Here is a 12,228-nt window from a genome sequence, read left to right on the forward strand (position 1 = left end):
GGGCTTCCCTCCAGGCCAGGTTCGACAGTGCTGATGCCACCACTAGGATCATGGCTACTGGGGTGGCCATGAGAAGGGTCTAGGGGCTCCCTTATGAGGTCCAACAGACCATTCAGGACCTCCCATTTGAGGGTGTGACACTTTTCTCTGAAAAGACAGACAAGAGGCTGCATAGCCTGAAAACTCTGAAAACTCACAAGCCACCCTCAGGTCTTTGGGCCTGCACGCTCCTGCCACACAGCAAAAACACTTTAGGCCACAACCTCCTCTGAGGTTCTATCAGTAAAACCCCCCGGACAGCTCTCGGAGGAGGAACAGGAGTGGCAGGAAAAGACAACACCCATCCTCAGGCCAGGGCTCTGGCCAACCCAAACCACCTTCCAGCCCCAAACTGGCCTTTTCAAGGTACGGTGGAGGACAGTGCACCAGAACAAAAGCTGGATCTACCCCGCCTTACCTTTTCCTCTCAATTGTCCCCTTTCTACTGTGCATGGTCCCATATCACTTCGGACTGCTGGGTGCTCCGCAAAGTAGAGAAGGAATACTCCATCCAATTGTGCCTTCTTGCCCTTCTACCCTCCTTCCCATCCCTCTTCAGGGACCCTTCTCACAAGCAGCTCCTTATCCAGGAGGTGCAGTCGCTACTATCTCTAGGGGCAGTGGAGGAGGTTCCTCAGGAGCACAGGGGTGAGGGATTTTATTCCCGGTATTTCCTAATATTGAAAGCCAAAGGTTGCCTCCGGCCTATCTTGGACCTGCGAGAACTCAACAAGTTCGTGAAGAAACTCAAGTTCCACATGATTTCTTTGGCCTCCATTTTCCCTTAAGAGGATCCAGCAGACTGATATGCCACCCTCGACTTGAAGGAAGCATATTTTCATATCGCAATCACTCAGCCCCACAGGAAGTACCTCAGGTTTGTGGTCAACAGTACCCACTACCAATTTACCATCCTTCTGTTTGGCCTGTCAGCAGCACCTCGAGTCTTCACCAAGTGCATGGCAGTTGTCGCCGCGTTCTTGCGCAGGCATTGGGTACAGGTGTTTCCATACCTTGACCACTGGCTGATCAGGGGCCGTTCAAGGACCCAAGTGGAAGGTCAGGTCAGATTCATCAGAGCCACCTTCAACAACCTGGATCTTCTTTTAAATGAAGCAAAATCAACTCTGTCCCCTGTCCAGAGGATAGAATTTATAGGGGCAGTACTGTACTTGATCCAAGCCAGGGCATACTGTTGGAAACAATGTTTCAGGCCCTGAATGATATCATTCGAGGCCTCAGACAATTTCCCACCACCACAGCAAGAAACTGTCTGAAGCTTCTTGGATACATGGCTGCTTGTACCTACATGGTGCAGCATGCCAGACTCAGGCTTCGACCTCTTCAGTCGTGGTTTGCATCAGTGTATGGCCCAGCCCGCCATTGTGACCCTGCCTCGCCCGGTCCTTGACTCCCTCCTGTGGTGGCTCAACCCTCAGGAGGTATGCTCAGGGGTCTCCTTCGCCACTCTGCAGCCATCCCTGTCGCTAGTGATGGGCACATCAGACTTGGGTTGGAGAGCACATCTGGGAGACCACAGGACTCAAGGCCTCTGATCTCAGGTGGACCTCCACATCAACCTCCGAGAGCTCAGAGTGGTGTGCCTAGCATGCCAGACCTTCCTGGCATACTTAATGGCACAATGAGTATCAGTCGTGATGGACAATACAACAACAGTGTTCAATATCAACAAACGGGGGTGTACACTCCTCTCCCCTGTGCCAGGAAGCCCTCATGCTGTGGGACTTCTGTGTAGAACAGAAGTCGATACACCTGCAAGTGTCGTACCTCCCTGGGGTACAGAACGAGCTGGCAGACCACCTCAGCAGGTCATTTCACAGCCACAAGTGGTCCCTTTGCCTGGATGTTGCGGTTTCAATCTTCCAGAGGTGCAGCTTTCCCCAGATAAAACTATTCGCCATGCGACACAACAGGAAAATGCCAGCAGTTCTGCTCCTTCCAAAATCACAGCTTGGGCTCCAGCACAGATGCATTCCTCCTCCATTGGGGAGGTTCTCTCCTATACGCCTTTCCACCCATACCACTCATTCACAAGGTACTCCTCAAGATCTGGAGAGAACAAGTGAGTGAGCTCAGGTCATACTGATACACCAGCCTGGCCCCGTCAGCACTGGTACACATCTCTCCTAGACGTGTGTGGAAGCCGTGATCACCCTGCCGCTCTTCCTGGGTCTCTTCTGAGACAAGATCAAGGTCGGCTTCAACATCCAAACCTTGAGACGCTTCATTTCACGGTGTGAAAGCTCCATGGTTGAACCTGATGGATCTTTCCTGTTCAGACCAGTTTAGACAGGTTCTCCTTGGCAGCAGAAAACCCTCTACGTGAGCCATGCACCTTGCCAAGTAGAAGAGATTTTCAGTCTGGTCGGCGCAGTGCCATTTGTCCCCGCGCTATCCTCAGTGACACTTATTCTGGACTACCTCCTCCATCTGAAGCAACTGTGGCCTTTGTTGTCATCAGTAACGGTACGTCTTCACTTACCGGAGGGTCCGGCGGCAGGCAATCGATGTTCTGGGATCGATCCCGGAAGTGCTCGCCGTCGACGCCGGTACTCCAGCTCGCCGAGAGGAGTATGCAGCATCGACGGGGGAGCCTTCCTGCCGCGTCTGGACCCGCGGTAAGTTCGGACTAAGGTACTTCGAATTCAGCTACGTTATTAACGTAGCTGAATTTGCGTACCTTAGTCCGAAGTGGGGGCTTAGTGGGGACCAGGCCTAAGAGTGCACTTAGCTGCCATCTCGACCTTCCACCCAGGCACAGAGGGCCACTCCGTGTTTGCTAACGCTATGGTCAGCCGGTTCTTAAAAGGGCTCAACAGGCTATACCCTAATGTCAGTCAGCCTGTCCCTGCCTGGGACCTCAATCTGGTCCTTTCTAGACTCATGGGACCCTCCTTTGAACCATTAGTGACATACTCCCTGCACTACCTCTCTTATAAGGTGGCATTCCTGGTAGTGATAACTTTGGCGAGCAGTGTGTCTGAGCTCAGGCACCTAACATCAGAGCCTCCCTACACCATGTTCTATAAGGACAGGGTTCAGCTCAGGCCTCATCTTGCTTTCCTCCCAACAGTTGTGTCGCAGTTTCACATCAACCAGGATATCTTTCTCCTGATATTCTACCGTAAGGCTCATTCCAGCAGCAGGGAACAGAGGCTCCACTCTCTGGATGTCCGCAGGGCGCTAGCCTTTTACATCGAGAGAACGAAATGTTCAGAAAATCGGTCCAGTTATTCGTGTCAGTGGCGGACAGAATGAAGGGTCAGCCTGTGACATCACAGCACATCTCATCATGGATAGCGTCCTATATTCATGAGTGCTACAACCTGGCAGGTGTTCCTGCACCTCCAATCACTGTGCACTCCATCACGGCGGGGGCTTCATCAACAGTGTTCCTGGCTCAGATTCCCACTCAGGAAATCTGCAGGGCGGCAGTGGTCCTCCATCCATACTTTCGCCATGCACTATGCTATTACCCAGCAGGCCAGAGACGATGCAACCTTCAGATGAGCAGTGCTCCAATCAGTGGAAGACTCTAACCCCACCACCTAAACTTGGGCTTGTGAGTCACCTGATTGGAATTGACATGAACAAGCACTCGAAGAAGAAAAAACAGTTACTCACCTTCTCGTAACTGTTTTCTTCGAGACATGTTGTTCATGTCAATTCCAATACCCACCCTCCTTCCCCGCTGTTGGTGTAGCCGGCAAGAAGGAACTGAGAGTGTGGCTGGTCGGCAGAGCTCTATGTTGAGACCCATGAAGGCGCGACTTCAGGGGGCGCACAGACCTACCCGACGGATGCTGCTATGGGAAAAATCTTCTGGCTGCCGTGCACATGCGCGCACACACACCTGATTGGAATGGACATGAACAACACAACTCAAAGAACAACATTTATGAGAAGGGGAATAACCATTTTTTCTTCGAGATGTGGTGTTTTACACAGATTCCTCAACCAGCCCTGCATCCCTGTTAATTGGATTCCCATTTTTCAGGATTCTTATTAGTGAAGGATCTGAGTAGTGGTTGCAACCTCCTGCCCCTTATACCTTCAGCTATGGTAGCCAAGAGAACATCAGGGACCTAGTCAGCGTTGCAACAGATACTGCTAGTCAGAAAGGATCTGACACACATAGGGGGCATATGCATCAAGAGTGGAATATGTATTGACAGCACATCTCGAAGAACCACAGTAACTGTGGTTCTAAGTAACCGTTCTTTTTGGACTAATTACTGTACCTTGTCACTGATCAAAGTCCATTGTGCATCATCTCAGCCATCCTTCATCAGAAGATTCCTTCAGTGATTGGTTACTGGTTAATGTCTGTCAGAGAACCTGTCGCAAAATGGGATCTCAATTTAGTTCTGTTATGACCAGGACATGGGCAGTCTGACCTAGTGGTCAAAGGAGTCGGGAGGCAGGCCAAGTCAGATAGCAGGAAGTCAGAGTCCAAGACAGGTCAGAGGGCAAACCAAGAATTGAGCATTAGGAAGCAGGCAGGATCAGGTTACAAGGACATCAGCGGGAGGAGACATACTTGAAAGTAGAACCATGGATGGATAACTAGAGTCCGGCTAGGTCAATACACCGGGAAGTCAAGCCAGCTAAACAGGAAGCACAAGTCACACAGTCCAGAGCAGGGTAGATCCCACTTGCATGGACAATTTCCTGTTCCTATGCTGGGTTTATATGGGAGCTATGGACCAGTCAAGATCCCCAGCATCCTGACAGTCAAGTTCCAGGACTGGATTCCTCTATTGGGTTTCAGCTTCTGCTCTAGCAACTGTTAGCAGATTGCTGGGTAGCAGGTTGGAGCTTTCATTAGCTCCCATGGACCCAGGTACAAGACTTGCAGTCCCTGACAAGTGCTTACGAAGAATATGGATGGACCTTTTGAAGCTCTGGGAGAGCACAGTATTCAACCGGTTAGAGATGGCATTTTTAATCACAGTACATCTACAAGAAGAGTGAGTGAATTGCAGATTTTGATAGATGTCTGCCTTCATTGTATTCTGTCCTGATCCAAAATTTTTGCCTAAAATAATGTGAGTTCTGTCTAAACTAATCTATTTGGCTATGCCTACACTGTCCCATAGTTCGGACTATGAGGGTGTGAATAGTAGTGCACACCAAAGTGCTGCACTGTAACTCCCTCGTGTGGATGCTGCAGGTGCAAACTAAAAGGTTCCTAGTTCTCATTAATAGTCCTGTTTGAAAAAGACTACAGTAATGTGAACTAGGAACCAATTTGGTCATGCCCACAGCATCCATATGGGGGAGTTCAGTGTAGCACTTGGCACGCACTCCTAGTCATGCGCCCATAGTCTGAAATGTGCAGCAGTATAGACAAGCCATTAGTCTCTTTTCCAGACCTTATTCCTTCTAGGGGAGAATTAGACTCCATACTCTGTTAGAATTTTTATTTTGATCAGACGTCACCTAAACTTTTGGATCCAAAAATTGTTTAACAACAACTTGAAATAATCCTGCCTGTTTTTTTGCTCACTTGTGAGAGTGGAGTGGAATACAGGAAGTGTGTGTGCATAATATTTTTTCTTAATGGTACATTTTACCTTGTTAACAAAATAACTATTTTAATTCAATTAACAGTTGTGCATTTTTATTCCAGAAAAGACATAAAGCTGATAATGCAGTGAACAAGAAACAAACGCAAGGTAGGAACCATTTAAAAAATCTCTAAATTGTGCAGCAAAGAAAAAATTCAATCTGAATGCTGTGTGTATTTCTTTATGGTTCTTTGGTTTCAGATTTGTCAGTATTATGTTTGAAATCAAAAAGCATACAAGTTTACACTTTTAGATGTTTAGAATGTAAAGACCTGATTTGTATGTGTGTGCATGCATGCACATTGCAAAACACATCCATTTCTCTCTTATGTGTGTGCCACAGTTTCCCATGCAAATAGCTACTTATACCTCCAGATGTTTTTGTGTACACACAATTTACTGAATTTTATGTGAAAATAGGCATGCAATTGTGGAGGTAATTTTAAACTGTGGGATCTAAATGTTTAGAATTTACAAATTTGAAATAGTTCGAACACCACAGTATTATATCACAAATTAAAATATAAATTTGGAATAGAGGGCATTATCCATAAAGCTGAACAAATGTTCAAAATAAACCCTTTGAATACAAGTACGGTAGTCTACAAAAATACTACTATAAAAAAAGTTTGATTGATAACCTTACACATAGTTCCCCAGTTTCCCAGACAGGGTGACAGTTCTGTAATTTCTTATTGTGATGAAGTCTTACAGCCTTGAGAAAGTGTAAGCATAAGATGTGTAGATGAGTAAGGAACAACTTTTCTAATTCATGGAACAATGATGGTCACGAAGCCTTTTATAGTCCCTGACTGTTGACCCAGTAAAAAGGAGTTTGAAACAATTCTGATGGAGTCGTCATCTCTTGTTATTCCCCTATTATTGCTTGACTGGGAGAAACACGTGGACTTGTGGATCTGACAAAGAAGCAGTTCTCTAGGAAGGACGGCCTCAAGGATGGATATAGTCACACTCACCTCACTTTTACAGGATTGGACAATGCTGTGCAGGGTGCAAAACTTGTGATCTCCTGGTTTTCCTAGAAGTTTGCCAAAGAGATTTTGTGGGATGTTACCTCTTGATTTTGAACCTTAGAAGACCAAGAACGTGTTTAGACCAAGAACGTGAGGAAAAAGTGTGTTTGTCCCAAGATCACCATGACGACAACACTTTACCAAGGAAACTGGAGACACAGATGCCACAGACCAGCCAGTTGACCAGAGCATGATGCCCACTGGCATAACAGTACCTGAGCCAGAAGACATCCCCTGGTTCCCCAAACTGCAGTTCCTGACTGACTCTGAAGCTCCACAGACCAAGCAAGCAGAAGATCAGATTCTTTTCCTTTTTTTATGACTAGATCCACAGTTCCTTAATGTGGGACATTGCCTTTCTGTAGCTGTAAAGGTCAGAATCAAAGCTGAATTGGTGGCTGACAAGGGACTAGCCCCCATCTTCCAGAGGGACTCCCCAAGTTTTGTTCTGTCTCCTGTAGCTACTGGCAGAGCCATGGAATCTAGCACGTACTGCAAGAGAGAGGGTTTTAAAAAAGCCACACACACACCAAATAAACATGAACAGCTGGTTTGTCTGCTGCCTGGAGTTACCACAGAGCTGCTATGCCCCTTCTCCCCACCTGATTGTGTAACAGGCTAGGAGTATGGCTGAGACAGGCCCAAATGGGAGACCACAGCTGTGTTCCTCCTTCTCTTTATTCCTGTCAGAGGATGCAGAAGGAGAGGTTTGTGCCTTGTGCACATCAGCCAGGTCATCCACTGGGTTTGACCACCTTACCCGGAAACCAGGAGGCAGTTCCTCAGGCATTCCTTACCAGCAGGGAATCTGACAGCCATGCTGCAAATGTCTCAAAGGATGGCAGAAAAATGAAGAGAGCCTTTGTTGTTACATCAAAGGGCAGTGGCCCAGCACATGGAAAACATAACTGATACTGGCTAAATACACCACAGACAGAGCAAGGAGCAGCCGGTAAGACTGTTTTGGATGCATATCCTCCTGCAATGCAGATCTCATAATCATTCTCCCCCCTTTCCCCGTTCCCTTCCTTGGTTGGGTATCAGAGTAACAGCCGTGTTAGTCTGTATCCGCAAAAAGAAGAACAGGAGTACTTGTGGCACCTTAGAGACTAACAAATTTATTAGTCTCTAAGGTGCCACAAGTACTCCTGTTCTTCTTTTTTTTGGTTGGGTAGTTCATTTTTCTTCCCTTATTCCTAGAGGAAGTTAAGAATTCTGCATGAGGGGAAAAGAAGAGAATCTTCCCCTCAGGAAGAAAGTCCCTCTTGGAGCTCTTGAATTTGGTGTAAAAAGAGACTTTACCTCAGAGGCTGCCATCTTGTGAGTTCCAGGCAGCAGGTGCAGTATCTCCTACAGGCATTCTATCTGCTCTCAAAAGGACACAGATAAGGAGATGCCTGTTAGTAGAAGAGGTTCATAGGACTCCTCATCTGATTCAAGTTTCCAATCCCCACCTTCCCAAAAGGAGTCAAATTTTAAAAATGGAAACGGGATTCAATAAATTACTTCCAGAAATTACTATCCCTTCTTCTGGGGATAGTAGTTCCTTGAACTCATTACTGGATGGCACCAAAGCTAAAGGCCCTGTTCACAAGGTTTTCATACATGGGAAGAAAAAGCATAATAAAACGAATAGAATTATTTGTGTCTGTTTTTTCTTCATCCTCCTCATTTAATTCATTTTCATCCTCATCTTCATGGGCATCACCAAAGGAAGGCTAGGAAATCTGTTCAGTGTAAGTCCAAGAGAAGAAAAAAGAAGTCAAGAGGAAGGTCAGGATCTTCTTTACAGAAGGAAGGTGAACTCTTTTTGTCTCAGAGGATGAATCACAAGATGAAGTGAAGCAGGAGGATCTTTTTTCAGCTGAATCATTTAAGATGTTACAAAAGATGATTAGATACTTAGGTATTTTGTCAGATGAGTGCATTAGAAAAGATTCTAAGGAGGAAGAAGAGAGAATTGATCCAGAAATTAAAAAAAAAAACTATCCAACAGGTTCAAGATCTAAATGTTGGGAAGAGTCATCGTCAAGAATCTCAGTGCCTAATTCATCTTGGAATGTTGATAGACACAGAGGCCCACAAAATCTTTCTGGCAGCCAAAAGATGGAACTAGAACAGATTACCCTCCCGAGGAGGTGCCCAAGGACATCAGTAGGCACCCTAATTAGTGATCTGGGGATGATCATGTCTTGCACTGGGATAGTGCCTTGGGCAGAATGCATATAAGCACTCTCCAGAGTTTCCTGCTGGCCATTCCCTGCCATTTTTTTTCCATCTTGGAAAGTGAACATTCTGTCACTAGTGTTGAAATCCCTGGATGGTGATGAGTCCAAAGAGATTCGGGGGGGGGGGGGGGGGTTGGCCATGTTGGAGCCAGAGAGGTGTGTCATACCAACTGATGCCATTCTGGAAGGGTGAGGAGCATTATCCAAGAAGTTGGTGGCTCAAGGGACATGGTCCTTCTTGGAATGAAAGAAAAGCATACATTTTCTAGAGCTGAGAACAATATATATAGGCTGTTCAACAACTGGACCCAGCATTGCCAAATGGCTATGTTCTGGCAATAACGGACAATACATAAATGGTGTACATACACCATTGGGGAATACTAGATCAAGGGATCTATAAAAGGAAGCAGCATCATTGATGTAGTGGGTGGAGGTCCATCTATGGTCTATCAGGACCTTGTATATCAAAGGTCACCAGCAACGTGAAGGCCGAATGAATGGGCAGAAGGAAAATTGATGATGCAGAATAGGGTCTTCAAAACAAATCCTTCTGATTGATCATCAAAAAATATGGAGTTCCTATTGTGGGCCTTTTTGCAGCCAAAGGAAACTAGAAGGTTCACCAGTAGTTTGCAGGAAAACTGGCATAGGCATAGATGCTCTTGTCATAGGTGTCCTGTCGCTCAAGTGGCCAAAGGGCTTACTTTATGCTTTCCTCTCACTACTCAACATCACCAGTGTAATACGGAGGATCAGAAAGGAGGAAGCCGCAATTATATTAGTAGCCCCCCGATTAACCAAGGAGGCCTTGATTTCCTGACCTTGTGAACATGTCAGAGCCACCGTTGTTCTTGAATTCAAGGCCAGATTTGTTATCCTAGAGTCCAGTTCTTCACCAGGATCCCTCCCTGTTCTATCTCAGTTGACAGGTATGTTATTCTTCATTTCCCAGGTCTGCAGCCTAGTTGACCTGTCATATGTAGATGGTTGCTAAATCTTGTTGCTTGTTCCTCTTCAGTATCACCAAAATCCACCTTTCCTTGCTATCTCCATTGCAGCAACCTTGTCTCATGCCTTGGCCATCTTACATGTCAGCCTTCTTTTGGCCTTCTTGCTTTCTCTGCTTTCCATCTCCAGGCAAATCAAAATACTATATCAAAAGTTATGTCATATCATCCACCTCTTTGAAAACCTAAAATGTATTTGTCTCCTGTTGCATCAAATTCAGGCTTTTCGTCTTCACTTATTAGGCCTCATATAATGTTGCCATACCAACATATTTGCGTTTATTTCCTCCTTTCCATTTCCAGTGCCCAATTCTTTCATTTTACCCTATTTCCCAGTCTCAGCTTGGAACCTTCTAGCATGGTGTTCCTTATATCTGGAACAGTCTTCCTTTCCCTCTCTGCCTTGCATTCTCTCTCCTTCAAATCCCTACTTAAATTCCAGTTCTTCAAAATAATACCTATTCTCTTCTCATTAGTAATGCCCACACTCTACCTCACCTGATATATTGTCCAGTAATTTAGATTGTTTGTTTGTTTTTTTGTTTTGTTTTTTTAAATGCTGCATTCTTCAGGGCAGGGAACATGTCTTTATCTGTGTTTATAAACTGCCAATTGATTGGGTTCTTCTGTACACTAGAAAATCATGTCAGCATTTTTATCAGAGAGTATTCTTGAGATTGTTTCCTATAGTAATTTTATAAGATTTCAGTTCAGATCATGTTTCTTCTAGAATCTAATATTTTTGGAAGCATCGCTCATCAAATCTCATATTAAAATATGTCTTAATTTTCCTTAACTTTTTATTTCATTCTGCTTCATACACATTTTATGCTGTAATTAATTAATGCAAGAAGTATGGGGAATAAACAGGAAGAACTAGAAATACTAGTGAATAATCACAGATACAACATAATTGGCATCATAGAAACTTGATGGGATAATTCATATGATGGGAATATTTGTGTAGAAGGGTACAGCTTGTTCAGGAAGGACAGGCAGGGAAAACAGGTGTTGCCTTGCTATCAAAGATGTATATACTTGCACTGAGACAGAAAGGGGAGGCAGATCTGTTGAAAGTCTCTGGGTAAGGATAAAAGGGGTTAAAAACAAGGATGATGTCATGGTAGGGGGTCTATTAAACAGGAAGAAGAGATGGTTGAGACCTTTTTTTAAACAACTAACAAAATTATTCAAAACACAGGAGTTGGTGGTGATTGGAGGGCTTTAGCTACCCAGACATCTGTTGGGAAAATAATACAGCAGGGCACAGATTATCCAACAACTTCTTGGAATGCATTAGAGACAACTTTTTATTACAGAAGGTGGAGAAAGTGACTTGTGCACTGGCTATTCTGGATTAGTTTATGATAAACAGGGAGGAATTGATCTACTTGAGAATCTGAAGGTTGAAGGCAGCGTGCGTGAAAATGATCATGAAAAGACAGAGTTCATCATTCTAAGGAACAGTAGGAAGGAAAACAGTAGAGTAAAGATAATGGACTACAAGAAGGCAGACTTTAGCAAACTCAGAGAATTGGTAGGTAAGTGCCCGTGCGAAGCAAGTCTAAGGGAAAAACGAGTTCAGGAAAGTTAGCAGTTTTTCAGAGAGACATTAAGGGCACAAGAGCAAACTATAACAATACGTAGGAAATATAGAAAGTATCGTAAGAAGCCACACTGGCTTAACCAGATTTTCAATTACCTGAAACTTGAAAAGGAGTCCTACAAGAAGTGGAAACTAGGTCAAATTACAAAGGATGAGTATTTAAAATAACAACACCACAAGAATGTAAGGACAAAAATAGAAAGGCCAAGGCACAAAATGAGATTAAACTAGCTAGAGACGTAAAGGGTAACAAGAAAACATTTTACAAATACAAATACAAGCAAGAGGAAGACCCAGGGACAGGGTAGGTCCATTACTAAATGAGGAGGGAAAGATAACAAGAGAAAATGCAGCTAAAGTCTGCCTTCTTGTAGTCATATGAATTATCCCATCAAGTTTCTATGATGCCAATTATGTTGTATCTGCAATTATTCACTAGTATTTCTATGCTTGACCTGAAATAGCAGTGAATGTGTGTTTAGTAAAATGTCATGTGAATATACTGCTCTATTTTATACACATGATTTTTAGTAACAGTCAACACATGAGGAGTGTCACCTATAAACAGAAGTTTGACTGTTGTACAGTCTAATTATGTGTCTTTGCTTTTCAGTATTGAGAAATGGTGCTTGGGAGATTGTCCATTGGGAAAAGGTGTGTATTTGGTTTTTTGTTTTTGTTTTTAGGGATGTAAATTTTATGTTTATACTATCATTTGAT

The 12,228-nt window shown here is 44.5% G+C and overlaps 1 protein-coding gene across 3 annotated transcripts in view; it reads left to right on the forward strand.

The window, feature by feature from the left end:
• The window catches only part of ATP8A1 (ATPase phospholipid transporting 8A1), a 210,943-nt gene that overhangs the window by 41,739 nt on the left and 156,976 nt on the right, over positions 1-12,228 (forward strand). For all 3 annotated transcript variants that reach the window (XM_034770949.1, XM_034770950.1, XM_034770948.1), the window contains exons 5-6: positions 5,693-5,738; positions 12,122-12,162. In XM_034770949.1, the coding sequence (XP_034626840.1) occupies positions 5,693-5,738; positions 12,122-12,162 (87 nt within the window). The remainder of the gene's footprint in view (positions 1-5,692; positions 5,739-12,121; positions 12,163-12,228) is intronic.

This window comes from Trachemys scripta, chromosome 5, assembly GCF_013100865.1.
Source record: "Trachemys scripta elegans isolate TJP31775 chromosome 5, CAS_Tse_1.0, whole genome shotgun sequence".
Taxonomy (NCBI): Eukaryota; Metazoa; Chordata; order Testudines; family Emydidae; genus Trachemys; species Trachemys scripta.